This window comes from Taudactylus pleione, unplaced genomic scaffold, assembly GCF_031769625.1.
Source record: "Taudactylus pleione unplaced genomic scaffold, aTauple2 ptg000202l, whole genome shotgun sequence".
Taxonomy (NCBI): domain Eukaryota; kingdom Metazoa; phylum Chordata; class Amphibia; order Anura; family Myobatrachidae; genus Taudactylus; species Taudactylus pleione.
Genome location: NW_028284604.1, coordinates 3,921,941 through 3,936,158, shown reverse-complemented (window position 1 = coordinate 3,936,158; position 14,218 = coordinate 3,921,941). Strand labels below are relative to the sequence as shown.

General features: G+C 38.4%; 1 protein-coding gene across 7 annotated transcripts in view; it reads right to left on the bottom strand.

Moving 5' to 3' along the window:
• Positions 1–14,218, bottom strand: part of FER (FER tyrosine kinase) — a 275,704-nt gene that overhangs the window by 71,620 nt on the left and 189,866 nt on the right. For all 7 annotated transcript variants that reach the window (XM_088477673.1, XM_088477672.1, XM_088477676.1 and 4 more), the window contains one exon: positions 5,308–5,431. In XM_088477673.1, the coding sequence (XP_088333799.1) occupies positions 5,308–5,431 (124 nt within the window). The remainder of the gene's footprint in view (positions 1–5,307; positions 5,432–14,218) is intronic.

Below are 14,218 nucleotides of genomic sequence, written 5' to 3'. Positions count from 1 at the left end.
AGAAAAGATGTTGAAATCACAAGCCAAGCTCACTTTACCTTCTGTGTTGTGATATTTTCTAATTTAGTGTGCACAAAACAAGAGCCTGACCGTAACCTGGGGCATACAAAATGATCAATAGTTTAGTGTCATGAAAGAAAGGGCGGGAAGGGTAAAGGTGAGGGAATGGCATATCGCCCACAAGGTGTTTGTCACAACCGTTGAGCAAGGCAAGAAACTGGGCTGGGGGACCACCCTAAATAGGCTCATCTTAGATTGCGTGAACACAAGGTCATAGACCTAGTATCAGCTAAAGCATTAGATCAGGAAAAGGGTCACAACTTTATTCCATCTATTTTAAACAATGAGAAAACACTAACAGCTTGATTAATAAATTAAGAACAATTTAAAAGGAATGCAAACCAAAAGCTAAACATTGATAACTAATATTACTATTTTTATGCATTTGATGATCAATAATATACTAAAATATTAGTCTTCTGATACAAGTCTCCCCATTTTTTTTAATTTTTTTTTTAAGTTTTAGGTTTACTGACCAACATGAATCAAATTATTTATTTTAACTTTAATGGACACATTTTATTCTGGAGAAGGAAATGGTAAGGAACATTAGGTTATGTTGTGCTATTTCCCTTCAGAAAAACCAATGCCTGTCATTATTTACAGTGGATTAGTTTTGACATATGGCAGCAAACCGCAATCAAAAGTCATAAATACACAATACTAAAAAAAAAAAAAACACATTAGCATTTTTATCGATAACCACAGTCGAAAAAATTAATTAATTGTAAAAACAATAGAGCAATTTGGGTGAACACAGGCCATAATATAACAGGTGTTTCTCAGATTAGCATCTCTACACATCTCTAATGCCGTGTGAAGAATTACAATGCTCTACACAGGTAATTAGTAATTGCATTTCTTCTTATATGTATACAGTGATCACATTTCTTTGTTTGACTGTTTATGTTATTTTATGCAACCAGTCAGCAGTGTGGGAGGATGACTACGTAATCAGGAAACATTCATAGCTGACAACCACAGATTAGTGTGATTATCATGCATTTGTCAAGCTGGTTACTAATGACATTTAAACCATACAACAATTACACCACCAGTATTTAGGAATTCATACATTTTATAGCAATGCTATTACAATGCACACATTTTATGATCTTGTTCTTAGATCTCCCCCACAAATAGGACATTTTATATAAATGTATATTCAGCAGTACTTACAATTCTGTACCATAGACTAAATTTATTTGTGAATCTCTGCTTTAGCAGCTTCTGGTCCCTGGCTGTACAAGCCAATATTTTGTCTTCATGAACATCTAGTCTCTGCGTAGGTTTTGTGAAACATGTAAAAGACTGTATGTGAAAGCTCTCCATGGACAGGAAGAATAAGCTCTCTCTAACCCCCACAGTAGTGATGGGCACATAATGCCGTGCTTTTGACAGACACACGTAGACACTTTGTGGTTGATGTACGCCTCTTTGTCTGAATTTGCACTGGGCATGCTCAGAATAAGAGCGCACACCAAAACTGGCGACGCTTTTGTACACAATTAAGGTGCATTGACCCATATGACATGCAGACCGTAATAGAGTATGCACCTTTTCGGGAGAGTATCTTTTGCATCTAGCATAGGGCAGGCGCACGCTGATGATGACTAGTAGTAACCAAGGCACATATGCTATCAACACAATAGTGGCCACATCTGAAGATACGTTCAGCTCTTCATAAATTAAATACATGTTTCTTTTGAGTGCTGTACAGCCACTTTATATCAAACTCTGTATCTGCCCCTTACTTGGCAAAAAAGCAAGTAACAGACATTTAAAATATAATATCACAATTAATTTATTTGTACAAAGGGCAGCATATTGACTGGATTGGCACCTCTAAAGAGAATTTAGATTTCACAAGAGCTACATATCCAAATTACTGAACCAACCAAAGAAAACAAAAATATGAGGGAACTGTGTGGATAAATACATTTCTGTAACAACCTTTTAAACTATAGCTAAGCTAATCTGGATAGAGTGTCTGGGTCATAGTAGCGGTTAAAGTCATTGTGTTTTTAAAAAAAACATCCACACCCTCAACCAATACAGCTGGCCACTAATATCTCTATCTTGCCACTGGGCTGGAGAGGTGAGCAACTGTATCTCCATACATCATAGACACACAAGTGGATGGTCAAGTTTGACAAAATTAAGCTGAGTGGCTCAATCACATAGTGGTAGAACTTTGACCCATCACATGGTCATCCCTAATGATGTTCCTAATCACTACAATTGGAATAATATGTGGTGAATACTTGTTTTAGTGGCCTGCAAGTGGTGGCTTCATGGGAAATGCCTTTCATCTGTAGTGATATTGCAGAAAGTGTGTTCAGTTTCACTTAAACACAATTTCGTCTGAAGGAAACAAGATGGAGATAAAGGAAACCCACCATATAATTAAGACTTCATTAAGGTCTCTCAATACAAGTCAGGCTGCAAAAAATAGGCCTGCAGCATTAACTATGTATGCATAATTGGGGTTAGGGGAGTGCAAAAGCATACACCTACAGATGAATGGATCAGGGTTTCCAACTAAAATTAGAGATGAGCGGGTTTGGATTAGTACGAATTTTCCCAACAAAAGTCCAGGAATGATGATGTTTGTCCATGAAAGATGACGTTTTGCCTCTTTCTGAGATCCGATTTTGGGCGGCAAAAATCCGAATTTGGTGGGAAAATCCGAACTAATCCAAACCCGCTCATCTCTAATTAAAATACTTATTTATTTGGTGACCAAAAATGTTGTAAGTTGAGAGACTTTTCGGGAACATTGGGGGCGGCTATTGGCACAGGGCCTTTTTCAGCAGCAAAAAGAATTAAAATTTTACATATCAGAAGTGGCAGAGAGTGGTCCTTGAGCTATTCTTTCAACTGAATGCTTTTTGCATCTTCCAGGTACACTTGATACAGCAATTTCTATCAATGCAATAATAAAAGTCCTATGTCTAATAGTGACACCTGTACGAAAGACCATCCCCAGTGCCTTTGTGGTTAATTTAAGACATGAGGCTCAACTGAGCTGTGTTTTAAATATAAAAAGTTTAAATTAAGTGGCGTTTTCTTTGTCAACCATCCACATTTTCTGCTGTGACCCCAGATCCCTACAAAATAGGTGCAGTGACTGTACATGGGCAATTACAAGAACCACAATATGGGTGTGTAGCATTTTATGCACTATGCAGATTAATAGACAGTGGGCACATCTTTACTTGTATTTAATTGTCAGGACTGCCATACCATACACAAAAAAGTAACAATTCTTCATTTTAACCTGCACAACTAAATAAAGCCATATTAAAATGTTAAGGTTTTAACTTCCTGTACAGTAGCTACAATAACATGAGGCACACTGCTACATACATTACCCAGGGGCTTCCTGATAGCCAAGCTGTTACCTTTATAAATGTGTTTGTAGAACAGTCTAAACTCAGCAGCACATTCTAGGCGACTTTGAATACATGAACATAGCTTGAATGGTAGTTAATCATCAGGAAAAACGCCAGCGGCATTCAATTGATTAAACTCACTACATTATATTCTGGTGTTGCCTGTAAGAATTATTATTCTGTCTGATTTGGTAAATTTGTTATAACACATTCAACCAAAAAGACAGCAGAATGATGACTCGAGGGGAGTTGAGATTAAAAAAAAAGAAACCCCACCACCTTAAATTACAGATACTATATCATACTTTATAGTCGCTGTTATAAAAGTTATGAGTTTCCTTTACAGAGGAGAAACAAGTCCCCTAGTGAACTATAAATGTTAAGAGTTCCAATTAAGCTACAGACTTCAGAGATCAAACATTAAATAAATTGAGCATAGAATATTTCCAGGAAGTCCTTCTCTAGCCAACTACTTGATCAACCGTCATGCCCATTTCTGATTCCCTGTAATGAATCCCTACTGTGCTTTGTACAGTACAAATCATAACTATTGAAAAGGCTGTGGAAATTACAGATCATAACTAGAAGGGCAACACTGAAAAGGCTCCATAGCCAAAAAATACAAGATTAAGTAGAACTTGTCTTGAAAAGAGGGGATGCGGTCAATATCCTGACAGTCGGGATGCGGGCTAATAGAATGCAGGTGCAGGAATCCCGACACCTGTCAGAATCCCAGTGCCGGCATCCCGACTTAAGTACTGGGGTTAGGGCTAGGCACTAGAGGGAGGGTTAGGTTTAATGTGCAGGGAGGAGGTGGTTATGTTTAGACACTAGGGGGAGGTTAGGTTTAGGTACCAGGGAGGGAGGATTAAGATACTGACCAACAAGTGCACAACTAAATTAACCTGCACAACTGAAAAAAGCCATATTAAAATATGGTTTTAACTTCCTGTATAGTAGCTACAGTAACATGAAGCACACTGCTACATACATTACCAAGGGGCTTCCTGATAGCCAAGCGTTACCTTTATAAATGTGTTTGTAGAACAGTCTTAACTCTTCTAGGCGACTTTGAATACATGAACAAAGCTTGAATGGTAGTTCATCATCAGGAAAAACTCCAATGGCATTCAATTGATGCCGGCGTCAGGATTTTTACCGCCGCCATCCTGTACCCAACCCGAAAAGAGTACGTATAAACATGCATAAAAGGTCTTGAGCCAATGGAAGCTCTTTAATGGCAAAAAGGTAGCTTCTACTTTACTTGGTGTGACTGGCATTGAGACACTAATAGCAGTACCTACTGTAAATTGTATGCCTGGAGGTGATAAAACACAAAGCAACTAAAATTCTAATACAACCCCATTTCTCAATTTTTTTATTAAATTTAAACAATTCAAGTCAGTGATGAACATGAAACGGTACAAAATTAGTAGTAAACTGCTAAAGGTTTTAAAAAAATAATAAAATAGGTTAGCAAACACTGCAAAATAATGTAAATTTCAGAGTTATGTAAAAAGGCCTTTTCCAGAGAACAAGTAATGGGTTAAAAATTCTCAAATGTTCAGTGACAATGATAGAGGCTTGTCTGGGCCATGAAGCACCATTAGTGGACTACTGAAGACTACAGACAAGTCTTATAAACCAGTGAATCAATATTTGAAATTCCCTGGTTCATCTTGCACAATTTTTGTATGCCGTCAAGTAAGCATACCAAGCCAATTATCACTACTGCACTTCAAAGGCATTTTATGTTGATATTATGGCAGTCATCAAACACAGAAACAAAGCTCTTTATTCTGCTTAAAACACATACACATGAAATAAACCATAAATAGATAACTGCATATACCTGTGAATACAGTTTTTAGACTCCAGATATGCCATGCCAGAAGCCGCATCCAAAGAAAATTTCACTAGCTGTTTAGGTTTCATATCATCCTTCTTCTTTCGTAAAAAGGAAAGGAAATCACCACCTAGGGAAACAGACAGATGGACAGTGAGAGACCACATGAACAGGGCTCTAATTAAATCTCTCATTAGTGTGGAAAAAGCTAGCAACGTACATATTGAACCAGAATAGCAAAATGAAACACTTCTCTTTGTAAAAACTGAAATACTAAACATTTTTTACCAATTATTTTATAGGACATGCTGTCTCCTTCCAACATGTGTTGGATTCACTGTTCAATTTAAAGTTATTTTAAAAAAAGAAAAGATCACATGTTTTATCACATATATATTGTGGTTTCATTTCAGTGTGACAATGGGCCACACATTTTATTTTTAGGAGTAATGGAATAATCACAATTTAAGATATTGAGGAATACATTTCTGTGTAATGTATATTAGAAGGCACATTGCCTCAGAATGTTATTCGTGAGGTAACAATGAAGGTAAATCCCAATGCTCATTGTTAGTCTGATATTCCATGGCAGCTCTGTAAAGCATATTTACAGACACTCCCAGAATGTCCGGCAGACTCCATGAATATTGAGTGGCCATCCAGAATTTGGGAAGGGGAGACAAAGGCCCTCATTCAGAGCCGCTCGCTAGCGGCCGTACGCTCGTTCCGAGCGATGATCGCACATCTGGGCATGCGTGCGGTTTTTAGTACGCATGCGCGAACCAGTCAGTGCGGCCGAAAATCGTTTGTACGCTATATAGCGAGTGCCTGCTATTTTGAGTGACAGAATGAGGCGTATGTGGGTGGTAACAGGGGAAGGTGTTTGAAAACGGGGGAGTGGAATTCGAACGCAGGCGTGCTTAAAGGTCAAAACGGGCGTTTTAAGGGAGTGCATAATTAATACAGCAGCGTCATTGACGTCACTTGGTTTTTTTTAACTCAGAACTGCTCGCAAAATAGCGGTTGACAAAACCAACCACAAGAATAGCGAGCAGTTCATACGCTGTACGATGTACTCGATTAATCTAATAAATAGCGGACATGACGTATGGTGCGAGCGGCCAGGGGGCGTTTTTATCAAATAAACGAGCGTATGTTTTGCTCGCTCGTTCAGACTTAGAGGTGTGAACAGACTGCAATTTGCGAACGGATCATTTGAATAGCCACCCCTTGTTTTTGAACGAATGACCGCAAATAGCGAACGGCTCTGAATCAGGCCCAAAGACCCTGGATTTGTGTGGATGCTCCTGAAATGCTTGACTGTGTATGTGTGAGATCCATAACGGGATTCACGGGCCAGAGTTTACCAGAATATGCCCACACTACTGCAGCACGCAGTACATGCATAACTTCACTCAGTAACACAGATTAGACTGAGAATAAGATACCAATACTATGCACTGATTCCGATTATTGAAAGGTGGCTCTTGTGTGAACTACACTGCGGATGCTAGTTATTAATCCTATTAATGCTTTGAAATTATATATATATATATATATATATATATATATATATATAAAACTGATATCCAAGTCTTAAATATTTTGTTGGTAGAACATATACACCAGAAAAAAAATTAACTACAGTAAACCATTCATTCTGGAATTTTTTAACTCTGCGTGATGCACATGACTCAGAGAGTCTACTGTACCGCAGAGAGGAGAGGGTCTACTCGGAGTCTGCACACGGGCACTCTACTCTCAAACTGCCACTGCCTACACTAGTCTGCAGGATGCAGTGAATATACAAACTGCGACTGAGTCTTAACCTGTATATGAAGTGCTATGATGCAGTGGCTGCAGCTTTTTTTCACGCCATGTTCCATTGTACAGATTCGGACACAGTTGCACACAGATAAACAAGTGTCGCATGTAATATTAATCAGTGCAGACTCATGAAGTACTCAGGTTCTACCTACTGTATATTGCAGAAGGCAGTTAATAAATACTAGCTAGAAGCTGACTGGCCACTATGGGCAACTTATCCACTCTTCAGAAGGTTTGATACATCACCCACTTATTCTCATTGTGGTTGAGAAGGATTAAACCTTCTAGAGAGAACAGGTGAACAGTTGCCCATTGCAACCAATCAGCTTCAGGCTACCATACAAGTAAATTCTCTAAAATGAAATCTAGCAGGTGATAGGTTGCTGTGGGCAACATCTCCACCTGTCCTCTCTAGAATGTTAGATACATCTCCCCTATGCAAGGTAATTTACCATTGTAGTAACACGTGAAGTTTCTGCAGTGTTGGTGTTTGTATTATGAACCGTATGGTAACAAACTTACAACAACGAGAGAAATTTTACTACAGGTTGAGTCTCCGAGATATCCAAAATGCTTGGGACCAGGGGTATTTTGGATATCGGAATATTCCGTATTTTGGAATAATTGCATACCATAATGAGATATCTTGGGAATGGGACCCAAATATACACACAGAAGGCATGTATGTGCTATATACACCTTATGCACACAGCCTGCAGGTAATTGTATACAATATTTTCATAAATTTTGTGGCTCAAACAAAGTTTGTGTACAGACATGAAATTCAGGTAAGTTTCATGTACACCTTTTACACACAGCGTGAGGGTAATTTTTTATTATATTTGTAATAATTTGTGCCTTAGACAAAGTTTGTGTACATTGAACCATCAAAAATCAAAGATTTCATTTTCTTAGTCATGCTAAAAATATTTGTTATTCCGGAATATTTGGATATGGGAGACTCAACCTGTACCATCTATTTACAAGCCGAAACTGCGACATGTTACTTCATTTGAAATAATACAGGATCTAAATAACTTGTAATACATAAATAAACAATAAATCTATTTCAGAACTTTCAGCACATTTCTGAACATTTCCAATACCCCTGGAGCCACTGCATAACATCAGTCAATTTGAGATGTTTCAGGGTCATTATTCTGAAGGTGCTCACACACACAGCGACATTTTACACGATTTGGCCAATTTCGACGAATCGTGACGACGAATCGGGTAAAAAAAGTACAAATCGTGAGTTTATACTCACGAGCATGATGCCGATGCGCGTCCCCGCTCGTCGTACATCGCATCTTCTGATCTGCCGTGCTGCAGGGCAGATTAGCCAATCTGGGATACAATGCATTGGCTGCAAGATAAATCTTTAGTCAGATTGGACATTTTTAACTCCAAATCGTGATCACGACGGCAAGGGAGCTCCTGTGAAAGTTCATGAGTAAATTGGCCATAAAATCGTATCGTGAGCACATCGGTATATGTGTGGGCACCTTAAAAGTTGTTCTGATGAGCATAGTTGCATGATAGTCACGATATTCTCTTAATGCAGTGTTCCAGCATTTCAGAGCTCCCTTTGGACTCTAGTAATTTGCCTTAGAATCGCAGACTTTTCCAAAGTCCAACATGAGTATTCAGATAGACTTATGGGGGGTATCCACTTAGCGATTTAACCAAGCGATTGTCGTTATCGTGCAATCGCTTGCAAATCGCACATGCATCGTGCATGTTTTGGTCGGAAGCGACCAGTGATGCGCATGCCCGCTGTTCGTTTCCGACATCGCCCGTACATGCTGGTCAACTTGACGATCTCGTTATGTTCGGCATGTGCGGGGATGATGGATGTGCCCAGACTGAACGTTCAGTCTAGGCACATCACTAGATCTACAAATGAGAGCTCGATTGCAATGTCGTAATCATGCTCTTGTTTGTATATGTATATGTGGATACCCGCCTTTAGGGTACCTGGCAATGCTGCACAAGCCTCACTGGTGTAGCCAGACTCGCCCTCCTCTGGAGGCGCTGTGCACACCTACTGTAATAATCAAATCGCCCTGAAATAATTTTTCAAATGTAAATGTGAATATGGTGTTGGCACTAATGTCAAGAGATAGGGTGGAAAAGTTAAGAAGGTGGTTTGTGTAAAGAGTTAGCTTTCAGGGACTCTTGAAAGTTTGGAGGCTAGAGGGACACAATTACACAGAGTGGGTGCAACCTGTAATAAATTCAGTAACAAGGAATGGCAGAAAGTGATAGTATGGATTAGAGGAATAACTCTTAGTGGTATGAGAGGGGTCAAGTTGGGATGTATTTTGAGACAAAGAAAGATGTATGTTGGGGCAGTTTTGTTAATGACATAATATGTTAGTAGGAGTGTTACATTGGATGCAGTATAGTACAGGCAACCAATGTAGGGACTAGTAATGCAGCAGTAGAAGAATGTTTTATTGGGAAAAGGAGTCTAGCCACCATATTCGGAACAGATTACAGGGGTCAAAGTATGATAAGGGACAGACTAGTAAAAACAGAAATCCAATAATCCATGTGCTAGATTATGAGAGCTTGAATTAAAGCTTTGTAGTGTTGTGTGGTGTGAGAAACAGTGTGTGTTCTGGAGAACTTTAAGTGTATGTAACTTTTGCTCCACCCTGACTATTTGAAGCCAGTCTTTCTTTTATCTTGCTCTAGATCCCCATTTGGTTCTTGTACTACCTTTCCCCACTAGCACCCAGTCCTCTACCCGTATTGCTAAATTTGCCAGTCTTCTATCCATCTTCTATTTTCTTTGCCAAACAGTGTCTCTAACCCGTTGTGTTTACATGATCTATGCCCAAATTTTAAGTCCGTAATAAATGAACAGAACAAAACAAAAAATTAATTTTGAAAAGTGAAGGTGTTAAAAAGTTTGCACAACGGGACAATTTAATACCAAATTATAACATATTTATAGCCCACACTTTCTTCTGCAGCAACTGTGCCTGCATCATTATGTTTTGTGGTAGATTAGATATACTTAGTAACCCACTGTGTTAAGTGAAGGTTTTGAAAGGGTTCTATAACAGAAATATACATTAGAATTTTCTTAGCAAAGTATAGCTACTTATGTTTCACAATAAACAGGATAATGCAGGGTTATTAAACAGATTTAAGAGCAGACTGACTGAGTCTCCAAGGCTCTGGCATATTAAGCTGGAGTGTTTGTGAGAAGGATTTGCATTTTAATTGCCATCATCCTTACTTTTCATCCATTGTGCCAGTACTAGATTTTAGGCTTCTTAAGAAACAGACTCTCCTCAGGTGATGACCTTAATGGTTTTTGTTCTTAATGACAGCTCTTGGTACGTTACACCTGCTTATCCTCAAGCTATTGCTCAGCTGTTGATGTTTGCGGTTTTAAGGATTTCAGCAATCAGTTTTTTTTTTTAAGTTTCTTATAAGGAGGTGGTTCAGTGAGAGAACATGAAAATGAGTTTTATAACTAGTTTTATAGTTTGAAGAGCAAAATAAAAAAAAAAAAAAAAGGGAAACCATCTGAAAATGCAAAAGCATAATCAACAGCATTTGATATACACCTGTACTCTCCCCCACTGCGTGTCACACAGATTGATTGTTAAAAGTTAATCACATGGCAGGCTCCACTTACCAGTGACCGAGTACTGCTATAACAATAGTACTCAAGGCACCCAACAGTTCATGATTTTGAGATATCCATGGTTGAGCATAGGTGGTTAAATCAAATTAACTGAGGTACTAATTAAGTCACTTGAAAAAGTATCCAAGAGAAGAAAAGGATCACAAAGGACTCCTTTTAGTCACAATTTGTTATATTAGAAATATTTTTGCATTGTTGTACCTGTGCGACCATGGACTTCTTTCCTTGTTAGTACTAATTAAGTCACCTGTGGTCAAGCATGGATATCCTGAAAACCTGCACTTTTAGGGTGCCTTGAGGACCGAGTTTGGGAACCTCTGCTATAGACTATAATGATTAACATAATCTAAAGATGGTGTTATCTATTGGGTCCAGATTTGGTAGAATCTGACCGGGAGCTGCTTTTGCAAACAATAATGGAGAAGCCGCAGCAGAATATTGGACCTTTTATACCCCTGGAAATACCAACATTTTTGGAAAATTCCTGCAAAATTATTTTGATAAATATGCCTTACAGTGTTGTGATTGATTACAATGGTAAAGGGGCACTCCCATCCTTAATTCCAACCAGAGGTCAATACAGGGCAAGTATATATATATAATATATATATATATATATATATATATATATATATATAAAGCACAATGGAGAGTCCCTGGAAAAGTGTTTAAACATGGTCTCACTGCACATGATAAGCAGGTGTAAGCATACATACTCATACATAAATAAAACCCTAAATGCAATCATCTCTCTTTCTTTATAAAAGTTATAACACAGGCACAATAGAGGGAACTTAGAGAGTTCACAACCCTATAAATTATTTTTCAAATCCAATCAATTATGCTCAATCTAATCAGCTTTTGATTACTAATGCTGGGCATACACTATACAATTATCTGTCAGATATCTGTCCAATCTGCCTGGTTGGAATGAAAACCTGGTAACGTATGGGAGCAAATGAAAATCGATCATTTGCTCACAAACACTGGAACACAGACTAAATGGTCGTTTAGACAAATTGGTTAAAACACACGAATTTAACCAATTTGAACAATTGTTTTTTGTCTGTTTTCCAGTGTTTAAAACGATATGATCGACTGTCATTTGCTCCCATACATTACCAGGTTTTCATTCCAACCAGACAGATTGGACAGATAATTGTATAGTGTATGCCCAGCATTAGGATCACCCCACACACTAAACAATGGACGATCAGTTTGGTAGCAAGTATCTAGCCAGCATTCAGATCTCTATTCCCATCGCTTACTGTGAAATACAGGTGCTAGTTTTCACAATGACACCGCACCATAATGAAATCAAGCATAAATAAAATACTGTAATATTTAGCGTTAACTATTTTACCTTTAAAACATTTCAGTCTATCACCGATACATTTGTCTGCAAATTACATATTCATGTTATGTCTCACCAAGCAGCAGGCCCTTGCATAGATTGTAGGCATTAAATATGGTTTTGTATTGAAAAACAAATACTTCATAAAATCTCAAAGAATAAAGTTCTAATTAATTTGCAGGGGGAACGGCATAAAACAGCCATTAAAATCCATATTGCATGCCATTATAAAATCCACTCTTAGCTCTACGGTTTCCAATTATATTGTACTTAGCTACTCCGTGTTTTCATGTACTTTTAGATGAAAGTCATAAGCAGCAAGAAGACGTCTTACAGACTCAATTTCCCACAAATGACTTTTATAACAGAATGTTCTCATCTTTTTAGTATTGATTTATTGGGTTTTTAGCTTTATAGTTGGCTGATATAGTATACACTATCGAGCTAGACTCTGTCTTCATAAAAATACAGATCATACAAGTATGATGAAGGCCAAAAAAGTCACATAACTCTCAATTATTAAATTCTATGTTTGGCAAGTTTGTGAATAAGACTAAAGTTCTTGGAAAGAGAACCCCTTCCCCCCCCAAAAAAAACCAAACTTCTAATTCCAATCAGTTCTGATGATCCTAACCACCAGGCATATGCATTATATACAACACAGACAGCCTTGAGGGAGAGTCCTCGAGACTCGAAACGTGTTGGCAGTATTTTGTACTTACCGTGCATACCCTGATACCTTTTGGGTAACTTTGATTATTGAATCTGTTCGGTGGAATCTACTATGACTGAGCCTGGAGATGAGGGGGGAAGTTTCCGAAGCCTCCCACCTATAAATATCCATTTCCATGCTCCTTCTTTTAGGAGCTAACACGGTACGGTTCCAACTTGTATTTTACTGGACACCATATACTTATTTACCAACTGCTGTTTTGAACTTTATTGATCTGCTTTAGTGTATATTTTTAATGTGACTTATTTTCAAGAATGAAAACATTTTTGATCTGCACTTTGTGTTCTCCCCTTTTCTCTTTTCTTTTGAGAGTGTGTGATCAAAGGATTATTTATACTTCATACAACGCTGAAAGGACTGCTTAGTGAAGAACCCTTTAAAGTTATAAACATTTCGCATGAAGAATTCATTTGTTAAAGGAGACAACACATGAGATTGAACTAAACATCTAAAAGGTTTCCTTTTGATTGACTCTTCCAATTTATCAATTTTTTGCACCATATATTATTTTCACATGCATAGGTGACTATTTAGGAGCGCCCTGAGAATTTATCCATTATCTTTTTCTTTGACATTACATACAACAGCTGCTCACTCATTTGAATGGGAAGTAAACAACTGCACAAGCACTAGAGCTATCATCATGCATCACGCACTATAGCTATCATCATGCATCACTCATCAAGCACTAGGCTATCATTACTCAGCACAGATCTGTAGATAACATGTCCAAATTTTGCACAGTTTAATTAAAATTTAAATGCCAAATTCATTATTAAAGTATCTTTGTAGACTGGAATCCATAATATGAGCAACTTGAATTCTACGAGAAAACCTGATATGCATGTCATGGGGGGAGATTTTGTAATTCACAATTTGTCAAAACCACACATGATCGGCAGCTTTGTCTGATGTATTCAAAGCAGCAACAGAACTAAATAGTAAACCAGGCTGCATTAGTATATTCATTCTATTGCTTATATAAATTCATCAGTCAAAAGCTGCCGATCATTGGTAGGTTTTACAAACCGCGGGTTAGAAAGTCGGAACCGGTATGAAATACCGCCGATTCCCGGCAGCGCCTGGACGAGAGATGAGCAGAGCGTGGTAGCGGAAGCCCGACAGCGCTGGAAATCCCGATCGTCGCTAAGTATAAACTAACCTAACCCCCTAACCCTCCTTAGGGTGCCTAACCCTAACATCCCCCCCAAGTGCCTAACCCTAATCCCCCCTCTAAGTACCTAACCCAAAGCCCACCCTTCCCCGCTGCCTAACCTCAAGTCAACCCCGGGGGGTGCCTAGCCCCAAGTCCCCCCCGAAGGGGTGCCTAACCCCCTCC